The sequence below is a fragment of the Podarcis pityusensis genome, assembly GCF_964106645.2.
Source record: "Podarcis pityusensis genome assembly, chromosome: 3".
Classification (NCBI taxonomy): domain Eukaryota; kingdom Metazoa; phylum Chordata; class Lepidosauria; order Squamata; family Lacertidae; genus Podarcis; species Podarcis pityusensis.
Window position 1 is genome coordinate 111,427,360 of NC_138026.1, and position 23,570 is coordinate 111,450,929.

At 46.0% G+C, this 23,570-nt stretch overlaps 1 protein-coding gene across 3 annotated transcripts in view; it reads left to right on the forward strand.

Moving 5' to 3' along the window:
* The window catches only part of SPTBN1 (spectrin beta, non-erythrocytic 1), a 225,325-nt gene that overhangs the window by 181,447 nt on the left and 20,308 nt on the right, over window positions 1–23,570 (forward strand). For all 3 annotated transcript variants that reach the window (XM_081000778.1, XM_081000776.1, XM_081000777.1), the window contains 13 exons: window positions 2,251–2,397; window positions 3,189–3,452; window positions 4,526–4,750; window positions 5,040–5,129; window positions 6,379–6,657; window positions 12,336–12,466; window positions 16,041–16,245; window positions 17,916–18,290; window positions 19,515–19,759; window positions 20,561–20,699; window positions 21,458–21,542; window positions 22,384–22,580; window positions 22,898–23,001. In XM_081000778.1, coding sequence (XP_080856904.1) covers window positions 2,251–2,397; window positions 3,189–3,452; window positions 4,526–4,750; window positions 5,040–5,129; window positions 6,379–6,657; window positions 12,336–12,466; window positions 16,041–16,245; window positions 17,916–18,290; window positions 19,515–19,759; window positions 20,561–20,699; window positions 21,458–21,542; window positions 22,384–22,580; window positions 22,898–23,001 — 2,486 coding nt within the window. The remainder of the gene's footprint in view (window positions 1–2,250; window positions 2,398–3,188; window positions 3,453–4,525; window positions 4,751–5,039; window positions 5,130–6,378; window positions 6,658–12,335; window positions 12,467–16,040; window positions 16,246–17,915; window positions 18,291–19,514; window positions 19,760–20,560; window positions 20,700–21,457; window positions 21,543–22,383; window positions 22,581–22,897; window positions 23,002–23,570) is intronic.

Sequence of the window (23,570 nt, forward strand, 5' to 3'; positions counted from 1 at the left end):
AGGCTTTGTTCAAAGAAACACAACAGCTCAGGCCTAAAGAGTCTTCCTGATAGATCTTGCCCAAACGAGGAAGGTCTCGGTCTTCCCACAGCTCTCTTAAGTCACCTAGTCCCCCAGTTCCTTCCCAAGCAATCTGAGACTCAGACACCTTGTCTGTCTTCGCTGCGCCCTCTTCATACCTTTTTGGGTTCTGGGAGACCAAGCGGATGGGGGAGACAGCCTGGCTTCTCCACCAGCCTGCCTCTGCCTCTTGGCCCCTCTCCTCTTCAACTTCTGCTTCTGCCTCCAAGTCTGAACTGCCCTCTGCCACAGCCTCTTCCTGCTCACTAAACCCTATTACCTCTTCAGCTTCCAACACCTTCTTCCTCTGGTCACTCATCGTCATCCCACCACCAATCCCCTAGCTCTGAGCTTTCTTCCCCTGGGGGTTCCCTTGGGGGTTCCCCAGCGGGCACCTCCCACCGCTCCTTGGCATCCAGCCAGTCTGTGACATCTGCCTGCAACCTCTGTCAGTCAGCATAGACTGTACTAAGCTATCTGAGCCAGTGGCCTGACTTAGTGTGAGCTTCCTATGCTCTTATCTCATGGTGTTCCAGGACAGGAGCCTGAGAAAGCATCTTTCCATAGGTCAGGATAATATGGCACCCAGTAGGAACATGTTGCTGCCCTGGGGACAGAGGCCTCAGCAGGAAACTCCTTGGTCCATGAACAGGCCTCTTTGTTATCTTCCTCTGAAAGGCAGATTCTTCTAATTCCGGAACATTTCCCCTTTTATTGCCGCCCTTAACGAGCCTTTTATGAAGTGACCTTTGCAAATGTTCGTGAATGAATGAAAAATGCCCTTTGTCGGCCAAAGCCAGGGGCGGCTGGACTCGCCATCCTGCTCCGCTCTGCCCGCCTTAGGCGAGGTCCTCTCCGCGTGGGAGACTTCTGCTGCAAGCAGCAAACTGTGCACATATTTTCCTGTTGGGGCAGTTGGCTAGAGAGATGCAAAGCACACAGCTTTTTCTGAACACGCCACATGCTTTCCTTAACCTTAAAACGGGAAGAACAGCCAATGGGTTTGGGGCCTGCTGATCTGGGCTAGGTTCGTTGGCAATAGCAGGTGGTCAGCAGCCCCAGGCAAAGGCAAGAGCCAGTGTGGTGTAGTGGTTAAGAGCGGTAGACTCGTAATCTGGTGAACCGGGTTCGCGTCTCCGCTCCTCCACATGCAGCTGCTGGGTGACCTTGGGCTAGTCACCTTCTCTGAAGTCTCTCAGCCCCACTCACCTCACAGAGTGTCTGTTGTGGGGGAGGAAGGGAAAGGAGAATGTTAGCCGCTTTGAGACTCCTTTGGGTAGTGATAAAGCGGGATATCAAATCCAAAAACTTCTTCAAGAGCTGTGGCTTTCTTGTATTGAACCTAATGCAAGGATGCCCAATACATCTCAAGTGCTGAATGCTAGTAAATGTGTAGACCGTCTTACGTTGGGTCAAGCCACTGGTCCACCTAGTACTACCTACTCCAGCCTCCACCAAAACTGGTTATGTTCTACCTTCACTGTTGGAGGCAACATGCCTCTGGGTATCAGTTGTTGGGCATTGCGAGTGGTAAGAGTGCTGTTGCACTCTGGGTCTACTTTTGGGCTTCCCATTGGCAATTGGTTGGCCACTATGAAGACAGAATGGGCCATTATCCTGTCCAGCAGACTCTTCCTAAATGTGCTTCAAATGTATAGTACATATGCAGCCAATGTCTGCAGTGGGGAGACTACTCTACTTGTGTCGGTTGCCCACCAGTTTAGCATCCTGGGGAATCTCAGAGTTTTAATCATCCTTGGGTCCCCAGGTGTTTATGAACTACAACTCACACCATCCCTGGCAAAGTTAGCCAATGGCCAGGGAGGGTGGAAGCTGGGGTCCAATAACACTAAGGAACCCAAATTATGCAGAGAGTGGAGAAGATGACCCACTGCAAACGTTCACCCTTCAACACAAGGAGAATGATGGAGACAGACATGGCAGTGCAACAGAGGTAGCAGAGTCGCCATGCTTATCCCCAACTCTCCATCGCAGGAGAGGCGTAACACCCAAGGAAGGTCGCTGCATTCTGTCATTCCCTTTCCACTCAGAGCAACAAGAACGATGGGAACAAATCATATTCTTCTTAGAGGAGGGGAGGTTTATATGGTTGGAGGAGCCACCCCTGAGGCATCCGCAGCCACAACACAAAAAATACCCCTCTTCTTCTTCTCCCCTTCCCCCCCACAGCTGTCGCTCTGGATTAATGAGAAGATGCTTACAGCGCAGGACATGTCTTACGATGAAGCGAGGAACCTGCACAGCAAGTGGCTGAAACACCAGGCCTTCATGGCAGAGCTTGGTTCCAACAAAGAATGGCTTGACAAAATTGAAAAGGTGAGCGCGTGTGGGGGAAAAGCTGTGCAAAAGCCCACAAGACATCCAAGGAACTGTCTCTGAGGTGCCTGCTTTTTGTTTGTTTGTTTGTTTGTTTGTTTGTTTGTTTTTAAATGCTCATTTTATGCTTCACAGCATTTGGCTTTGGAGACACACGGCGCCATTTTGACTGCCAAGCCTTTGGGTTAATATTAGTTTGATGTGGCATAAGAATTCCTCCCGAATGTGTCGAGGCAGCGCTGTGAATTTGTACAATTTCTTCTGTTGTGCACAAAGTGTTTTGAAATCCTCACCGTACCGACTTGCCTGCGGTTACCTTGTGAGAGCAGTGACAGTGAGCTCTGTTTTTCACCTGGGCAGCTAAAGGCTGGTGTTTTCATGCATATGTAGGAGCCAGGCTACTACACTCATGGAAGTTTCCAGGCTGCAGTGAGGCCTAGCTGATTTAGTAAGAAAAGAATGCCAGCTTTGGGCTTTAAAGTCCTTGGCTGAAGTCTCATCCCAGCCAGGAATCCCCTCAGTCACCGCAGAACAGCTGTCCTCTCAGCTTTCCCTCCAGCCATTAATGTGGAGAGAATGACGTCTACCTGCTTCACAAATCTGCTCTTTGAATCAGCGAGGTAACAGCTGATTCATGTTATTTTTTTAAAAACTGGTTTTTAATTTCAAGTAACAAAACATACCCTTAGTTGTTATACAGAAAAGAAAGAAAGAAACATTAACATCCACTTGTTTCTGATCCCCAGGCTGTTCTAACCCACAAAGCTTAAAGGGTTTCTGTTTGTTTGCAGGAAGGGATGCAGCTCATCGCTGAGAAACCCGAAACGGAGGGAATCGTGAAAGAGAAGCTGACGAGTTTGCACCATATGTGGGAAGTGCTTGAAAGCACCACCCAGACGAAAGCCCAGCGGCTTTTCGATGCCAACAAGGCTGAGCTGTTCACCCAGAGCTGTGCTGACTTGGATAAGTGGCTGAATGGCCTGGAAAGCCAGATTCAGTCAGACGACTACGGCAAGGACCTCACCAGCGTCAATATTCTGCTGAAGAAGCAACAGGTGAAGTGATCGGAGCAGCTTCTTTCAGCGAGGAGAGGTGGTTGGAGATAGAGAAAGATATGAATATATGCATTTCCTTGTTTCTAAAATTAAAATTACACAACTGCCTTTCCAAACACCAAGCACCCAAGGTGGCTGAAATCCCTCACTCTTGAAGCATTTATTATTATTATTATTATTATTATTATTATTATTAATACCTCATACCTACGGGACCGCCTCTCCTGGTATGTCCCACGGAGGACCTTACGGTTTTCAAACAAATACATCTTGGAGGTCCCAGGCCTCAGTAAGGTTAGGCTGGCCTCAACCAGAGCCAGGGCTTTTTCGGCTGTGGCCCCGATCTGGTGGAACGCTCTGTCACAAGAGACTAGGGCCTTGCGGGACTCGACATCTTTCCGCAGGGCCTGCAAGACAGAGCTGTTCCCACCAGGCCTTTGGCCAGGGCACAGCCTGACCCCCTCCTTTGGCAATCCTCACAGAACTCTAGCCCAATGGTTGCCATTAATTTGATTTAAACTGATTTTATAACGAAATGATTTTAGAATGTTGTATTATTTTACTGTTGTTAGCCGCTCGGAGCCCGGCTTCGGCTGGGGAGGGAGGGATATAAATAAAATCTATTATTATTATTATTATTATTATTATTACTTCTACTTATTTACTTGCCCTTCACCCTAAGGTCTCAATGCAGGTTGCAACATTAAAATACAAAATTGAAACACAGAAAACATAACATAAAAACAACAGGTATCTGAAAAAGTGTGCATGCACACGAAAGCTTATACCCAGAGCAAACTTAGTTGGTCTCTAAGGTGCTACTGGACAATTTTTTAATTTATTATAACAACAGCAACACACTTTCCTAATAGTACAACCTTCTCCCACCAGGTGCCCTCTTGATGTTTTGGGCTACACTCCTTCACAGCCCCACAAGTTGATTGGGGCTGATGGAAGCTGGAGTCAAACAACCTCCAAAGAGCACCAGGTTAGGGAAGGCTGCTGCTGCAGCAGCATCGCACTGGAAGAGAATGGCTAGTGAACATGCACATTTCCTCTCCCTGCCATTTTAGATGCTTGAGAACCAAATGGACGTCCGCAAGAAAGAGATAGAGGAGCTGCAGAGCCAGGCCCAGGCGCTGAGCCAGGAGGGCAAGAGCGCTGACGAAGTTGACAGCAAACGCTTCATCGTGGAGAAGAAGTTCGTGGAGCTGCTGGAACCCTTGACCGAGAGGAAGGCCCATCTTCTGGCCTCCAAGGAGATCCACCAGTTCAACCGGGATGTGGAGGACGAAATTGTGAGTTCCAAAGTTGACTTGCTGAGAAAGTGGATAGAGAGAAGTTTCTCCCATAGTAATGGAACCTGATTTCATCCAATGAAATTGAGTGGCGGGAGATTCAGGGCAGACAGAAGCAAGTTCTTTATGTAGCACATAATTTTCACCCACCAAGTTAAAAGGAGATGAGAGTCACAGAGGATAAGATCACCAGTGGCTACTAGCTGCAATAGTTGGGTCTGCCTGTTACCCTTCATTTCCCGTGGATATACCATTGAGTTACTTTGCCATCTTATTTCCCTCCTTCTAGTTGTGGGTTGGAGAGAGGATGCCCATTGCCACATCGACAGATCATGGTCACAACCTCCAGACTGTACAGTTGCTCATTAAGAAGAATCAGGTAAGTGGCTAAATCTGCCTGGATCCAAAGTAGTACAGTGATTCCCAAATGGGCAGACGATCAAGGGAGGCCTTTAGGCATGCTTTCTCTCATAATACTAGGGATCACCCAAGAAAGTAGAGCAGGTGGACAGACGAAAAGAAGTACTTGTATCACTTTGACCCACAAACACGCAAGTAGAGCCCAGAAAGCACATTTGCCATTTTTGAAATCTCCCTACCCCCACCTCCTGGGCACCTGGCCACCTCCTAGTCTTTAGTGTACACTTTGCATTGTGGTCAGATTTGGCAAAAGTGTTGTGCCCTTTTTACGGATTATGAGACCGGTGGTACAGAGATATCGCCCAGATCTCACCTAAGACATCAGTGGCAATGCCAGAGGTTGAATCCTCTCTTCCCAATGTCCCCCCAGGATGGATGATGGTGGTGGTGGTTGTGATCAAGTGTATTACCCACCCTTCACCAACAGGTCCCAGGGCTGGTGACAACAATTTAAAATTCAGAGTTAAAAACAGTTAAAACAAATTAGAGTCACAGGAGGAGGGTGGGCCCTAAAAACATACATTTCAGGTGTCCAAAGGCCAGGGTAAAGAGATCCAATTAAAGCAACCTGCCCTGTAAGTTACGCTTGTCATTGGGTTCTCCTGCATGCAGACTCTACTGCCATGGACAGCAGGTGCTAAAACTCAAGGGATGGCACCTTGGCACCATTTATGTGGAAAGACAGTGTGCAAATATAAATAACTATCTGTGGTCCCAACACACATCTTATTAAATATTAAATCAGTGTTTCCCAACCTGGGGTCACCATCTTGTTTTTTGGACTACAACTCCCATCATCCCTAGCCAGCAGGACCAGTGGTCAGGGATGATGGGAATTGTGGTCCAAAAACAGCTGGGGACCCAAGCTTGGAAAACCCTGTATTAAATGATAACACTGTAAGATGCAAAAGTCACCCTGGAGATACCAGTCTCTGTGGCGAGTGTAACATAAAGGCCCAAAGGCCTTTGAGTTGTCCTCTAGTTCCTTCCCCCTAGTAGTAATGAGTCCTTTAGCCCGCTGAAATTTATGCCGCTGGGCCAAAATGACTGATGGAAGCACAGGTACCGTCAGAACATTTTGTGCTCTCAAATTCTCTCACACAGCATTCTGGGAGTCTGCCCTCCTGGCTGACTTCCCGTTGTCTTTCTTCCCAAAGTGTTTGTTCGATGAGCTATTTCCAACCCGAGTGTTGAATTTCCCACATTAGACACTTCAGAAGGAAATCCAGGGGCACCAGCCTCGCATCGACGACATTTTCGAGAGGAGCCAAAACATCATTACAGACAGCAGCCTTAATGCCGAAGCAATCCAGCAGCGGCTCGCAGACTTGCAGCAGCTGTGGAGCCTCCTGATAGAGGAGACGGAGAAACGCCACAAGCGCCTTGAGGAGTCCCACAAAGCCCAGCAGTACTACTTTGACGCCGCGGAGGCTGAAGCCTGGATGAGCGAACAGGAACTCTACATGATGTCAGAAGAGAAGGCCAAGGTAAGTTGGCGTCCATGTAGACGCGGCCTATGGGCAGCAGGGGACATCCGCACTATCGGTTTATGCCAGTTTGGAAACCAGGCTAATTGACATGGCTTCGAAGGACTCTGGGAACTACCATTTTATGAGGGGCGCTGCAATTTTGTTGCCAAATATCCCATATACCCTTCATAGAGCTATGGGTGCCAATGATCCTTAGGACTGGTTCAACATAGGCATGTACTGTCAATCTGATTTCTGTACACTTGATTAGAAGCACACATCCCAACCATGTTCTCTCATATAATAATGATAATAATTTATTATTTATACCCCACCCATCTGGCTGGGTTTGCCCAGCCACTCTGGGCAGCTTCCAACATAATAAAACATGATAAAAGATCAAACTTCCCTAGACAGGGCTGCCTTCAGATGCCTTCTCAAAGTCAGATAGTTGTTTATTTCCTTGACATCTGCTGGGAGGGCGTTCCACAGGGCGGGTGCCACCACCGAGAAGGCCCTCTGCCTGTCCCCTGTAACCTCACTTCTCGCAGGGAGGGAACATCCAGAAGGCCCTCAGAGCTGGACCTCAGCTTCCGGGCTGAGCGATCGGGGTGGAGACGCTCCTTTAGCTATACTTGCATGTATGATTCGGTTATCAGACACCACAAACACAACATACCATCTCAAACACAGTGCCTTGGGTTGGCGTTGGTTCAGTTACCAAGGTCATCAAGTGTACAGCAATCTAATGCAGGAAAACTCAACAGATATGCAGTCAACTCCCCACTTTAGGCGCATTTGACTCACTCACGACCAAATCTTTGTGTGGCACTAGGAAATAAAGAAATAAATTTGATTTAAACGGTGAAAAGGTGCGAAAATGGCAAAAGCGGCTCGAATATGATCTCAAAAACTGCAAAAGTGGTGCAAAAAGAGAAGGGAAAATGGCTAATAAGTGCTGCTGGGTTTTCCAAGGGCTTCTAGAGGTTTAGAAGACGTTTACTGGCTTTTTAGATGGTGTTCCCTACTATACGTGATTTTACTTACATGTGCGGTCTCTGGGAAGTTGTGGACTCTCCTTCCTTGGAGGTTAGTAAGCAGAGGTTGGACGGCCATCTGTCATGGATGATTTAGCTGAGTTTCCTGCATTGCATGAGGTTGGACTAGATGACCCTTTGAGTCCCTTCCAACTCTATATTTCTATTATTCTACCGCCCAACACCAATTGGGGTCCCATATGTTTTTATGAAATCCTCCCCAGAGAGTTGCAGAGGTAGACTGAGATAAATGAGTAACAGTTATTGCCTAGCAGAAATCACTTTCAGGTTTTATAAATAATTTGACTGATGGAGAAGTTTAATGCGCAGTTCTAAGCATCATTTAGCCCAGAATCCATCTTCCAGTAGTCAGTGCCTGTTTCTATTTTTGCTGCTTTGATTGAAAGGTTCAATTTTTCTACATTTCTATTTTTCTCTCTGTGTGTGTCCCCCCCCCCCTTTCTGTGGAAAGTCTGACGTCATTTATGTTTAATGACACAGAAATATCCAGCAAGAACTGCTACCTAGGCACAGTCAGAACATGTCAAGGTTCTGTGAGTTTACAAAATACAGCTACGGCAAAACAGTGCGACTGTACAGGGTAGCTGGAGTGAGCCAGCCAGATACCTGTAATTTCTTCCCCCAAACTCTTGTGCTTCTCAGTGCGCACTTGCTGAAGTCGGTTTTAGAACATGAATGAACCACTTAAGAGAAATCAAGCCCCATCTTCTTCCTTCGCTGCCCTGTCTCTTACATGCTTTATATGCTGTGGATTCTCAAGTTTTTATTATGGTGGAGCAAGAAGGCCCTTTTTTCTAGCCCTAGTTTGTGAACACTTTTTTCAAACAAACAAACAAAATATCCCAGGTTTGTTTATACAGTCGTACCTTGGATATCGAACACTTTGGTACTTGGACGTTTTGGCTCCCGAACTCTGCAAACCCAGAAGTAATTGTTCCAGTTTGCGAACGTTCTTTGGAACCTGAACATCCGACTGGGCATCCGCGGCTTCCGATTGGCTGCAGCAGCTTCCTGCAGCCAATCGGAAGCTGCGCTTTTGTTTCCAAACGTTTTGGAAGTTGAACGGACTTCCAGAATGGATTCCATTCGACTTCTAAGGTACGACTGTATTTGAACTCCTCTACTTGGTTCATGTTGACTTGCCTTGGTTATAGGTCCTATTATAATGGCAACCTAACCTGCCACTATCAGCTAATTCACAACCGTCTTTTCTTTTTTAGAATAATTTTTATTGAATTTCCCATTTTACAATTTCAAATAAACATTTTACAAACTTTAAAATATCCAGTGACTTCCCTTCTTCTCTTTCCATGATTCATTTTATACATCCTACATCCCTGCATATTTTACTATAACCATTCAAATCAATTTCCCACTTTTACATCCATCAAAAAAAAATTACTCTTGAATTTATCTTAATGCTGCCAGCATTTTCAACTGTATACAAGTATTTCCCACATATTCAATAAATGCTTTCCAATCTTCTTTAAACATATGTTCTTCTTGCTCTCTTATTCTATATGTTAAATCTGCAAATTGCTCATATTCATAAGTTGTTGATCCTCTTTAGTTGGGACCTCACTCACTTTCCATTTTTGGGCTAACAAAAAATGGGCCATGGTAGTTGCATACATAAATAACCTTTTCTGACACCTGGGAATTTCAGTCTGAGTTATCCCCAACAAAAAGGACTCTGGCTTTTTGGGGGAAAGTAGTTTCAAACATTTCCCCCCAGTTCATTATAAATCATTTCCCAATACCTTTTTGCCTTTTTACATGTCCACCACATGTGGAGGAAAATTCCCTCCACTCTTTTACATTTCCAACACTTATCTGATTCTGTTTTATAAATCTTAGCCAGCCAATTCACAACCTGCCTTTTGTCTTGGATCCGTTTCCTTGTGTTTGCCTTTTTTCCCAGTGGCTTATATCTTTTCTGGAGCTTTCAGCCATTTCATTTGGATAGATGCCCCTCTTTTTCAAACTTCCTGAAGTCAGGAAAGGGGGCTTGTAGCCTGATTTGAAACCCCTGCGTTGAAAAGATCAGGATGCTGAGAGTGTTCGATTTGCCTTTGGCCTGGTACAGCAGAACTCTTCTCGTGTTCTTACCTCCTTCAGTAATTTATGGCAGTTAGTAGGTGGCCCAGCCTTTTGGCACATATGCCACCTGTCAAGGCTAGAGTGCCGCTCAAACAGGAGTGGCTTGCCTAGTGAGGTTGCGCTGCATTGCAATAGCCTCCTGGTGGCAGCGTCACTCCTGTTTACCAGAAGGTGGGGGGAGCTTGGCAGAGGCACGGTAGGACTGCAAAGAGATACCAGTCAGAGTGCCAGATTGGCTCTGCTGGTTCATCTGTGCCACCCTGACCTCGCCACTGCCTGTCCCAGTAAGTGGCACTGATGCCAGGAAGCTCTTTTTGCATCTTCACTCTGCCCCCCTCCAATCTGGGACGTGGAACTGCAATGTCACGTGAGTGAGATGAATAAACACCCTTTAATAAAATAAAAGATAGATAGATAGATAGATAGATAGATAGATAGATAGATAGATAGATAGATAAAAAAATAAAATAAAAGAGAATGGGAACGATATATCTATCAAAATTACAAATACAGTCATACCTCTTGTTACGTTTGCTTCATGATAGGTTTTTTCAGGTTGCATCCCGGGGTGACCTGGAAGTACCAGAAAGGGTTACTTCTGGGTTTCACCACTCGCGCATGCGCAGACACGCAAAATGACATAACGCACAGAAGCGGCAAATCGCGACCCGAGCGTGCACAGACACGGGTTGCGTTCCTTTCAGGTTGCAAACGGGGCTCCGGAACGGATCCCGTTCACAACCAGAGGTACCACTGTACCTAAATACAGACTGCCATTTACCCTTGCTAGATTCAATGTGCTGCCATCTGCCTTATTGCAGGGCAGATTCGAGGGTAAACCATACATGGAAGGAGTCTGCCCCTGCTGATTGATGGAGGTAGAAACTTGTCTTGTTACACTGTCGTTTCTATGGGGATATACGTTTGGTACTTATCATCCCTGCTATACAAAAATCTCCAAATGGGTCCGAACTTCAATGTCTAAAATCCCTGGTAGAGGACAAGGATCCAGAGATTACGCGAAGGGTGGCCACATTCTGTGTTACAGATAGGTAGCCGTGTTGGTCTGCCATAGTCAAAATAAAAAAAATTCTTCCAGTAGCACCTTTAAGACCAACTAAGTTAGTTCTTGGTATGAGCTTTCGTGTGCAAGCACACTTCTTCAGATACACACAGGTGTATCTGAAGAAGTGTGCTTGCACACGAAAGCTCATACCAAGAACTAACTTAGTTGGTCTTAAAGGTGCTACTGGAAGAATTTTTTTTATTTTCACATTCTGTGTGACTGCCATAAAACCTAGGGAACAAACTGTGCTACCATACTGACTAAGGCCTTAAATGGCAATTTTAGGTTACTTTTTTTTCTTTTCTTTTTTTCTTTTTTCTTTTATTAAAATAATTCAACATTAATACATACATATTACGAATATACAGACAAACATACATTTCATACATTCCTTAAAAATATTCATACATACCCACACTCAATCCCACACATACTTCCTTTTCCCACCACCAATTTTAGGTTATATGTTAGTGATTAAGATTTAACTTACATATTTTTAACTGCTGCTATATCTGTATTATCCCTGTTATACCCGATTGCAAATTCATATGTATCCCTATCGTGTTTTATGACTTCCCTGATATTGTATGTGAGTTGGAAATGGTCTGTGACCGAATAATAAATTTATATTATATTATTATACTCTCCCCCCCCCAGAGCTGCTCCTGGACCCTAGCGCACTCCAGCCCTCTTTCCACCCTCTCTTATCTTGGTGTGGGTCTGCCTCTGGATATTACTGAGTTGGGAGCAGACAGCAGCATGACGGAGGGGCAGCCCTGCGTCTGTGCATGTTAGTGGACACCTCCTGCAACTTGTCTCATTAAAATGATCGGTGCCTTAAAATCACCAATAAAAGACAGAAGTTTTAAAATGCCCAAGTACAGTCATACCTCGAGTTGAATGCGCTTTGGGTTGAGCATGTTCGAGTTGCGCTCCGCAGCAGCTCGGAAGTAACAGAGCACGTTACTTCTGGGTTTTGCCGCTCGCGCATGTGCAGACACTCAAAATGACGTCATGCGCGGAAGCGGCAAGATTCGACCCACGCATGCGCAGGCGCGCTGTCGTGTCTTGCGTTCCGTTCGGAATGCAAAGGGGGCTCCGGAACGGGTCCCGTTTGCATCCCAAGGTACCACTGTATAAGTAAAAATAGTTTAAAATATACATTATAATATGCATTGTGGGTGGAGTGCGGTTTCAGGCTATTACAAACATTCTATCTGTGCAAGCATTTCAGCTGGCCAGGCAGAACAATTTCCCCTTCCCCTCAGTCCCTGTTCTGGGGGTTCTCTGACACACACAACCGAACCGATTTGGGGGGTGCACGGGGAAGAAGGGGGGAGCCCCATTGTGCAAGCAGAAGCTTCTCCTGAAAGGGTTTGTTAGGTGAAACCCTCCCTATTTATGCACACCAAGATGACTCCCTCCACCATGGTGTCATGCAAAGAAAATGACATTCTCTCTCGCCACTTTAGGATGAACAAAGTGCAGTTTCCATGTTGAAGAAGCACCAGATTTTGGAGCAGGCCGTAGAAGATTATGCTGAGACCGTGCACCAGCTATCCAAGACTAGCAGGACTTTGGTGGCAGACAATCATCCAGAGAGGTGACTCTTACTGTTTTATATTTGTAGTTTGCCGTTTCCCCAAGGAATTTTTAAGAACTGCCATGCTGGATTTAAGTCCATCAGGCGTAGTTTCCTTTCTGCACTCCCCATCCTGGCTAACCAACAAACAAATGGTAAGCTTAGACTATGGTCCAGTAAACACATAACTAGGAACAATGGTGCCCCACTATGTGAATGATGATGCTTTTGCACACCAGAGGAGAACTGAAAGCTTCAACTTCTACTTTTAAACTAAGCCCAGTTTCCCATGACGTTTGTTCTCAGGAAACCATGGTTTGCCTATGCTATGGTTTCAGAACAAGGTTGGATCTGGAGCTAAGGTATGCTCTCAGTAACCATAGTTTAAACAAAACAGTTCCTCAAGTTTGGACATCATGGGGAACTGTGCTTAGTTTAAACCTTTAAGCTGATCAGTTATCCAGTAGTGCCAGGCTTCTGTCAGACTACTGGGAGAAATAATATTAAACCTGAGCAACAGAGCTGCCAATGGGAACATACCACACAAATAAATATTTAACATTCCCTATCCTGTCTGCAAATAAATGATGCCCAAAAAGTGTTTTTTATATTTTTAGATGCTTTTTGCTGTGCTTTTTACGTTTAATACCCCTTTTAGCCTCCAATGAATCCTTTCAGGTGGGTTACAAATTCCAATAATAAGAATAAAGAAACACATATTTAGTTATTAAAAAGAGAAAAGGAACGAAGGTAGAATTCAGAGTATTGCTTGCACGCTGTCCACTGACCTGCAGGAAAGTCCCAAAGAAGGGTAAGATGGAGGTGTTTATATCAAACAGACAAAGGTACCGTATTTTTCGCTCTATAAGACGCACCAGACCACACGACGCACCTAGTTTTTGGAGGAGGAAAACAAGAAAAAAAATATTCTGAATCTCAGAAGCCAGAACAGCAAGAGGGATCGCTACGCAGTGAAAGCAGCAATCCCTCTTGCTGTTCTGGCTTCTGGGACAGCATTCACTCCATAAGACGCACACACATTTCCCCTTACTTTTTAGGAGGGAAAAACTGAGTCTTATAGAGCAAAAAATACGGTAATCAGTTGTTCAAGATGAACAGCTGTATAAATCAGAGACGATTGTCCCCTGAAAAAGGAAACTGGAGGCAGGGAGCGCCAAATGGGGAAAAAAACCCAAATGCAGTCCGACAAAGGAAATGGTAAATAATTCATGAGTACATATATTTGACAGCTGATGCTGGAATTCAGCATAAACTGGGCAGAGAAAACTGGGAGGAAAAGGGTTCATGGAGAAGGTTAATTTCTCCTCTGTCCTGTTCTGCACGGATCCAGAAACGATTTGCAAACTTGCATGTGCTCCTAAATTGTCGTTCACTGGACAGGAAATAAGCGATGCATCGATCAAAATTGCATTGCATTTCCTTTGGAAATTTAAACACACTCAGGCTGCGGAAGAAGCCTTTCCAGTGATGTGAATGATCTGTTTATCAATAGCATTCATCGCTGGCGGAAATCCAGGACATCTGAGCCTTTTCCTCTGGGTCATGGGAAAAAGTCGTAGAATTGGGCTGTCAGGTCTGGAAAGTATCTTAGCGCACATCTCCCGGGCTTGTCTTTTTAAAACAAACAAAACTGGAAACTGTCAGATTTTGTGAACTTTGTTCTGGTGTCCTAGCTCCACTACAATCGATGAACTAGATTGGGGGCAATAGGCTGATGTTTCCCACAGGCCAGATTTCACCCCCGCAACAAATTTACTGAGCCGCCAGCTTCCCAAATATGACAGCATGCAGTACTGGCAGATTGCATCAATAACTGGAAAGGTGGAAGGCAGGGCAGGGGGACCTTTTGCAGAATGAGGGCCACATTGTATCATAAGCAATATCTCAGGGGCCGCATGGGTGGGGCCAGAAGGAAAAATGGGCAGAGCAAAGGATTTTACTCGTAGGCTTGTGCAGTAGGCTATATTCCAGCCATGCAAAAGGCAGAGCTTTTTCCATAGAAACATTTCTCCGTCCAGGCAAACAAGAAGCATTGTCTAAGATGAAGGACATATTCCAGCTAGACAAAAGCAGTCAAGGATGCTGTAGAGCAGGGTTAGGAAAGGGCCGTGGCTTGCGGTGGGGGGGTCATGGACTGGTAAGAGTCCCAAGGATCAGGTAGAGAGACAAGGGACCACATTTGGCCCCGGGCCTGACGATCCCCATCCCAGGTGTAAGAGGCAAGTCCAATAAGGTGTGATAATTATTATTTACAACTAATTCTAGATGTCTGTTTGGCTTTGGGGGAATCAACAGGCTGTGAAATGTGTGAGCACATGCAGAAAAATACCTATTATAACCATGCCACTAAAAATCCAAATCATCCCAAACAATTTGACAAACAGAAAAAGCCTAACAACGCGGCTCATGCTCTTCTGTTACTGTTACAACGTAAAAATAATAATAAAGCGAAATGTTTTTAGTAAACCCCACCCCCCAATCCACCTGTCTTTTAGTAAAACCACTGAAAAGCAGAAAGGGTTAAGACTCTAGGAATTAAGAAATACAGGTTGCATGCTTCTTTGAGAATATAGCTTAAATGTGCCTGCATGAGAAAACTCTGTTTTTTTAACTGGTAAGTAAACACACCACTAAAATAAGAAAAATTCAATTTGTAAGCAATTTCACCATATATCTGTGCTGGCAACACATGTAACCAGCACTTGCTTAGGATCATGTACCTGAAATCAGTGAGCCAAATGAGTGATCCCATTTATATCTAAAGCAAATAAACAATAAATTTAGTCATTCAGCAGTTAGACAGACACAGATTGCATCTCCCTGGAGTCACCAGTGTGACCCTCCAAGGTACCTGCCAGTACCACCAACGGCACCTATGAAAGGTCGGCCCCTCAAATATCCCCTCAAAATATCCACAGGGCATGAGAGACTCTCCATTCTTCCTGCTAAGTTCCTGTTTGCACTGGCTCAGCTTTTCCTTCCTTGTACATTTCACTTGTTGCCCAAATTGTACATTCACCCTCCCATCCATTCTGAGCAGATGAGAGGGGCAAAGAGCTTCTGTCTGTGTATGGCAATGGCTGGGGTGCCATGCCTGTACCATTTTCTATTCTTTACAGTGTGGCAGCCATTTTGTATTATGCCACATCCTAGCAGTGGCCATTTTGTGTCAGGTTGCCATACATCTGGAATTTCCTGGACGTAACCAGAATACTGCCGTCGGAAGTAGTGTCTGAGCGGAAGGCGCTTGAATGTCCAGGAAAATCCGGACATATGGAAACCCGTATTGGTGATTTCCCTCAAAAATCGCTCGAAAACCTCCTCCTTTTTTTGTGAATTTGCCAAAGAAGCTCAACAACTTTGGGCAGGGAAAGAAAAAATAAAAAGCTGAATAAGTTTTCTGTCCAGATTTTCACTGTTTGAAACATGGCAACCCTAATTTTGTCCCTAGCGTCCACGGCGCTTTTGTAGTAGAAAGAGGAACTGTGCCTCCAAATAAAATAGTATGTTTAAAAAAAATTTTAAGTGGATGGATTTGACTCTCTTCTCATACATTCCCTTGTCTTCCCCTCAGTGAGCGCATTAGCATGCGGCAGTCCAAAGTGGACAAGCTGTACGCAGGCCTGAAAGACCTAGCTGAAGAAAGGAGAGGCAAGCTCGATGAGAGACATCGGCTGTTCCAGTTGAACCGCGAAGTGGATGACTTGGAGCAGTGGATTGCCGAAAGGGAAGTGGTGGCCGGATCCCACGAGCTGGGACAGGATTACGAACATGTGACAGTAAGATGATCAGACGACTCTTCCCATTTTTTCAGCTTTCCACAATTTGCAGGTTTTTCCCTGTATTTCGTTAGTATGCAAGGCAGTCTACAGGTAACATCCATAATTGGAAAGGCCAGTTGGCCACAGTACAAGAAATGGAAACCACACACACACACACACACACACGAATGAGAATTGGTGTGGTGTAGTGGTTAGAGTGTTCTGGGAGATCAGGGTTCAAATCCTCATTTAGCCATGAAGGTCCACAACTGATCTTTGGCCACTCACTGATACTCAACCTAACCTACCACGGAAAGTTGTTATCAGGACAAAATGGTGGCAGGGACCACGCACACCACTTTCAGCTCCTTGGAGCTAGGTCATTTTACCCAGCGCTTGTACGGGGAGCAAAAAAAAAGGTCTTTTGTGGTGCAAGAAGCAATGATCTTTGACCCTTGCTGTTAAATTGTACAAAGTGTCGCAATCTGACAATTAATACAGGCAATGGGAATAGTCTCGATAATAACAGTTTATTACTTGTACCCTGCCCATCTGACTGGGTTGCTCCAGCCACTCTGGCCAGCTTCCAACAGAATATAAAGGAACACAACAAAACATTAGATATTGAAAGCTTTCCGATACAGGGCTGCCTTCAGATGTCTATGAAAAGTCATATAATTGTTTAGCTCTTTGACATCTGATGGAGGGGCATTCCACAGGACAGGTGCAACTACCAAGAACGCCTTTTGCCAGGCTCCCTGAAACTTAACTTCTCACAGTGAAGGAACTGCCAGATGGTCCTCAGAGCTGGACCTCAATGTCTGGGCTGGACAATGGGGGTGGAGATGCTCATTCAGGTAAACAGGTGTACATCATTCACATAGACGCATGCACATACATATGTATAGATACATGGCCTAGGACCCTCGTACCTACAGGACCCCACGGAGGACCTTAAGGTCCATAAATAGCAACACCCTAGAGGTCCCGGGCCCTAAGGAAGTCAGATTAGCCTCAACCAGAGCCAGGGCCTTCTCAACATTGGCTCCGGCCTGGTGGAACGCTCTGTCTCATGAGACCAGGGCCCTGCAGGATCCGATTTCTTTCTGCAGGGCCTGTAAGACAGAGTTGTTCCACCTGGCCTTTGGCTTGGAATTAATTTGATTCCCTCCCCCTCTTTCTTTTTTCCTTTCTCCTTCTGTGTTGGAACTCCTATTTGGGGACTTCCCTGGCTTTTTTCTGGCCCATGTAGGACCAGTCTGGATAGTTAGCCTTGGTCAAGACTTGACGTTTTTATCCCCAAATTTTTTTTGATTGAGTTTCCACTGAAATGAGGCTACATTTTAATGTTTTAATGTATTTTAATCTTGTTTTTAAAGCTGTATTTCAATCAATTGTTTTTATATTTGGTGTTAGCCGCCCTCAGCCCGGTCTTGGCTGGGGAGGGCAGGGTATAAATAAAATTTATTATTATTATTATTATTATTATTATTATTATTACTACTACTACTACTAACATCCATATATTCCACATATCTGACTCCTGTTTCTGGTACAGTCTCGTGTTGCTGATGTCAGTCTCTTTTCGAACATCACTGATGCTGTAATGTATTGTTACCCAAGCAAGCTGGAAAGTGGCCTTCCACTTGATTTGGAACCCGTTTCCTTAACGGCCTCTCTCTTTCCAGATGTTGCAAGAGCGATTCCGCGAATTTGCCCGGGACACCGGCAACATTGGGCAGGAGCGTGTGGACACCGTCAACCACATGGCCGATGAGCTCATCAACTCCGGACATTCTGATGCCGCCACCATCGCCGAGTGGAAGGATGGTCTCAACGAGGCCTGGGCTGACCTCCTGGAACTCATCGACACAAGAACACAGATCCTCGCCGCCTCTTATGAACTGCACAAATTTTACCACGATGCCAAGGAGATCTTTGGGCGGATACAAGACAAACACAAGAAGCTGCCTGAGGAGCTTGGGAGGGACCAGAACACGGTGGAAACCTTGCAGAGGATGCATACAACGTTCGAACACGACATTCAGGCCTTAGGGACACAGGTGTGCATGCTGAGACAGTATTTCTTAGCACAGGCCCCTTAATGCAGGGATCTACATGGTTTCAGGTGGTCAAGAAAGAAGATTGTGCATTGATATGGGCTGCCAGCAGCTCTCCTTTGTTTTCTGGTCTTCTAGGGTGGTCCTCCATGGCTGCCCACCAACCTCGATCTACTTTTAGCTACTCCTCCCTACCTGCCACCTTACAATTAGCTAAGGGGGTAGCACATAGCAAGCTTCCTCCTCCATAGACTCAATGCTGCCCTTGTGGAACTCGGCCGCCCCTGCTGTTGGGCAGAATGAGACAGTGCCTCAGGTGGCAAATGCTGGGGGTTGGGTAGTGGTGGTAAAGTGTCGGAGGGCACAGCTGTGTTTGTGTGCCACACAGCCATCCCTGTGCCACCTAAGCTGGTCTGTTGCCCTCTGTCCCCATGTTCAAGTAAGATTCATCAGTCAATCTGATTGGCTTCCGTATGTGGAATCAGGCGAGTGCCATCTTGTCCTTTGCCTCAGGCAGTAAAATGACTTGGGCTGGTCTTGGTTGCCCATATGTCTTAAAGCTTATTGTTATGTCTGCCGGCGTGGTTGCTCGAGAGTGGACAGGCAAGACCCCCACTGGTCTTTTCAAAGGCTTTATTATCGGTGCAAAAACATTCACAGTGCAGGATGTCTTACTCAGTCACTAGCAGAATCCGGGAGTGGGCGGTCCTTAAACTTTCCCCAGCAGAGTAGTCTTTTGACCCCCATCCTACGCCTCCCCTCTCTGCGCGTAAACCGACTGCGCAGAGAGGGGGTGGGCAGAGGGGGACCTGCCTCCTCCCCCCCCCCCGCTTTGTCCATGCTCAGTGCTGTGGCTCTCCCTTGCATCCTCCGAGCCCTGCGCCCCTTCCCCACTGGAGGCGTGGCTTCCCTCCTCCGCGGAGGAAGTGCTGCTTCGCACAATCTTTGGAGGCTCCCTGTAACCCAACTGCCCTCCCACCTCTCGCCTCTGAGCTGATGGCAGTTCCCTGACACTTATCTTCGCAGTCATAAGGGCTAGGAACTTGGTGGTTGGTTCTTGTTTTGAAATAAAAAGCCAAGGTGGTCAGGAAGCTGAATTCTGTTACATTCTGCAACATTGCTCATCTCCCAGGTTTTGCAGCCTAGTTGCAGCCCTGGCTATAATTCCATAGCAGGCCTTCCAACAATCGCGTTGGCTGATGGGCTTTCTCTTTCTTCCCTCGCCAGGTAAGGCAACTGCAAGAAGATGCCGCCCGCCTCCAGTCTGCTTATGCTGGAGACAAGGCCGACGATATCCAAAGGCGTGAAAATGAGGTTCTGGAAGCGTGGAAGACCTTGCTTGATGCCTGCGAGGGACGCAGGGTCAGGCTGGTAGACACCGGGGACAAATTCCGCTTCTTCAGCATGGTCCGAGATCTCATGCTTTGGATGGAGGATGTCATTCGCCAGATCGAAGCCCAAGAGAAGCCTAGGTAATGTGCAGGGCCGGATTTAGGTTTGATGAGGCCCTAAGCTACTGAAGGTAATGGGGCCCTTTATATTTCCAGCTGTCCTTTGTCAACAACAAATTGCCGCTGTTTTTGTGTGTTGAATATATGCTATATGGTAATTTACTGACCTAATAGGTATCTAAAGCCATTTGCACATTCAGAATGTAGGCACCCTATATATAGAAATGAGCAAACCAGTGATATTTTAGGGAGCAGGTTAGCAGGCGGGGCCCATTACTTACATCATAGGAAGGTTACACAACACAAAACACTGTTACTGTATGTAGGTTTTGTTTTATTTGTTTTTTATCTTACATTTTGAAAATGTACATCCAGGTGTTTTTTTCCTTTAATTTTTTTGTGGGCCCCCAAGAGAGTTGGGCCCTAAGATATAGCTTGTTTAGCTTATGTGTAAATCCGGCACTGGTAATGTGGAACAACAAGCCAAATGTTTAGCGCTAGGCCTCTAGCTGTGTCCGTGTGGCTGTTGCTGGTGAGGCCTACCTAGCATTCTTGAAGCATAATGTTGGGATTGAACTGGACTCAGGAGGCTTCAGTTCAGATCCGTTCTCAGCCAGCAACACACTTGGCTGCTAACTCTCCACCTCAGTCTTCCTGTCTGTAAAATGGTTATGAGCCCCACCTACAGGTGGAGGTTGCACACCTGAGGATCACAGGCTTACTGCCTCCATGAGAACTAGGCTTCAGTTTCTGTTGGCGGTGGGCTGCAAAAGCATTTAATAAACCGAGCGTGTGACTTTCTGAACCACCATTTCGTTTCAGGGATGTTTCCTCCGTAGAACTGCTGATGAACAATCACCAGGGAATCAAAGCAGAAATAGATGCCCGTAATGACAGCTTTACAACTTGCATTGAGCTGGGCAAATCGTTGCTGGCGAGGAAACACTATGCGTCAGAAGAGGTACAGTGTGCTTGCTCTCTGCAACTATGCAGGAGTGGTGGTTGAGAAAACAACATATAAGGATCACCGTTTCAGACCTAAGGACCATCTATATTAATTGAATCTAGGTTTTGTTATGTATCTTGACTTCACCAAAGTGCTTTGCATTCCCTTCTGTTGACCCTACTTAATGGACTCTATCTGTCCTGGCGATCTAATGTATCCTATTTTATTGATCTAATTTATCCTATCCCATCAATCTAATCTGTATCCTGACTTCCTAATATAATCGATCCCTTTTTATTACTCTATCCTAGCTAATCTATTGTGTCCTGTCCTATCTAATATGTCATACCTATACTATTTTATTCTATCTAATTAATCCTATTGTTCTATCTCTATCGCTCTGTCCCATGCTATCTAATCTAATCAATTTACACGCCAGCTCTGCTCATACACGCTACTGAAGCGTTCTCATAGTTCTCCTCCCCTCCTTCTCCTCCACGGACAAAACAAACCAGAGTCTATTGTCGCATCATCCCAGACCAGGGTTCATGTTGTTTTCCCCCACCCTCCCAGCAAGCCCCCCCCCCCGCCAGACCCAATGGACACTGTCCCCCGGTGACTTCTTGCTTAAGTCTGGGTGTGAAACACAGAGCCTGCTTTTCCTAACACGATCCCAGATGCCGGATGCAGCTCTGTTAAAGTCAATATAAGACAGAAGAAGAAGAAGAAGCCTGTAGTACAATGCTAATATTCCATTCTTTTATTCCTTCCAGATCAAGGAAAAGCTATTGCAGCTCACAGAGAAGAGAAAAGAAATGATTGACAAATGGGAAGACAGATGGGAGTGGCTGAGACTGAGTAAGACCCCCCCCTCCTTTGTCTGTCTTATTAGAGCAATGAGATCCCGCGTAGTTTTTTTAAGGCGGCAGTCTTTCCTGAGTGTTGTTGGCATTTTTTTAATACATGGCCAGGAGTGTATGCATTTGCCGTTGTTGCAAAGCTGGCGATGTGAACACAGAAGACATATGGCAAGCACAAAGACAGCCACTTAAAAGCCACCTTTGCAATTAAGCAGTATATAAATTAATAAACAACAACAACAATAGTACAGAATGGGAGACTGAAACAAAAGGGCGTATCAGTAGGGTTAAGGGAACCCAAAGGCTTGCAGAGATACACCCAAGAGGAAAGAACCCAAAACAGCCAGTGTGGGGTGTGGGCATGCTCAGTAGCCATGGAGTGCTGACTTAAGTGTTGGAGGAGTAGGGAAAAGTTGAAAGCCAGGGCCCTCCGTATGGTGATGAATTCCAGCTCCCATCAGCCCCAGCCAGACTGCCCACTGGTCAAGGGTGATGGGTACCCAACAACAAATGGAGAGCTATAGGTTCTCCACCCCTGGTCTAGATACATGGAGTGTCCATTCAACGCAACATGGGACCTTAGGGAGAAGGACAGATCATTGATGATGATTTCTGGCTTCCTTTGTCCACCATGGGGATGCCCCTGGGTGAAAATATATTGGTGACACTTTAGGACATTCCCAAAGGATTGGTTTAGTACCAACCTGATGAAACAGGAGCCCCAAGAGCTAGGAGAAAGGTGCCATGTCTTTAAGAAAGTGCCTGCCTTAAGAGGCTAGGCCTATCATTGCACAGTGCTTGCCGGCCCTGAGCACCCGACGTTTCTGCCTTTGGCTTAGTTTTGGAAGTGCACCAGTTTTCGAGGGACGCCAGCGTCGCCGAGGCCTGGCTGCTGGGGCAGGAGCCGTACCTGTCGAGCCGCGAGATCGGGCAAAGCGTGGACGAAGTAGAGAAGCTCATCAAGAGGCACGAAGCGTTCGAAAAGTCCGCCGCAACTTGGGACGAGAGATTTTCGGCGCTTGAAAGACTTACTACGGTGAGTCGCAGGAGCCATTTCAGGGACGCATGTGCACACACACGATGGCTTTGTTCTAGCTCCAGTTGCTGGGAGTCACAGAGCTAATACGTTACAGAGCTAAATTTAGATTCTGGTAGAAATAAACGGAATGATTTCCTGTTTTCTGCGGGCGGGGGGAATAATTCACCTTTTTTCCCCTGAGCCAATCCAATCCAACAGCTAATCAGGTTCTTGCAAGAGTGGCATTTTGAGGGAGCTAACAAGGATCTAAGATGGCCGACGTTTCTGAGAATGGAGGGACCCTAAAGTTTCACTGTTTCTTCTCTGCTCCCCAGTTGGAATTGTTGGAAGTACGTCGACAGCAAGAAGAGGAAGAGAGGAAGAGGCAGCCTCCTTCTCCGGAGCCAAGCCCCAAGACCGGAGAGGAGTCTCAGCAATGGTAAGCAGCAGGGCCGGATTTAGGTTTGATGAGGCCCTAAGCTACTGAAGGTAATGGGGCCCTTTACATATCCAGCTGTCCTCCTCTGTCAACAACAAATTGCCGCTGTTTTTTGTGTTGAATATATGCTATATGGTAATTTACTGACCTAATAGGTATCTAAAGCCATTTGCACATTCAGAATGTAAGCACCGTGTATATAGAAATGAGCAAACCAGTGAGTGATATTTTAGTGAGCAGGCTAGCAGGCGGGGCCCATGACTTACATCATAGGAGCCTACGCAACACAAAACACTGTTGCTGTGTGTAGGTTTTATTTTATTTGCGTTTATCTTATGTTTTGGAAATGTACACCCAGGTGTTTTTTTTCCTTTAAATTTTTTTAGGGTCCCAAGAGAGTGCGGCCCTAAGCTATAGCTTGTTTAGCGTATACGTAAATCCGGCACTGGTAAGCAGCAGCATTGGGTAGTCCATAGAAGTTATCGGAAGCCTTTTATATCTGCCCAAGGCCTGGATTTCCTTTGGGGCAATCTTCCAAGGGCCAGAGGCAAAAGTGGGCAGTGAAATCC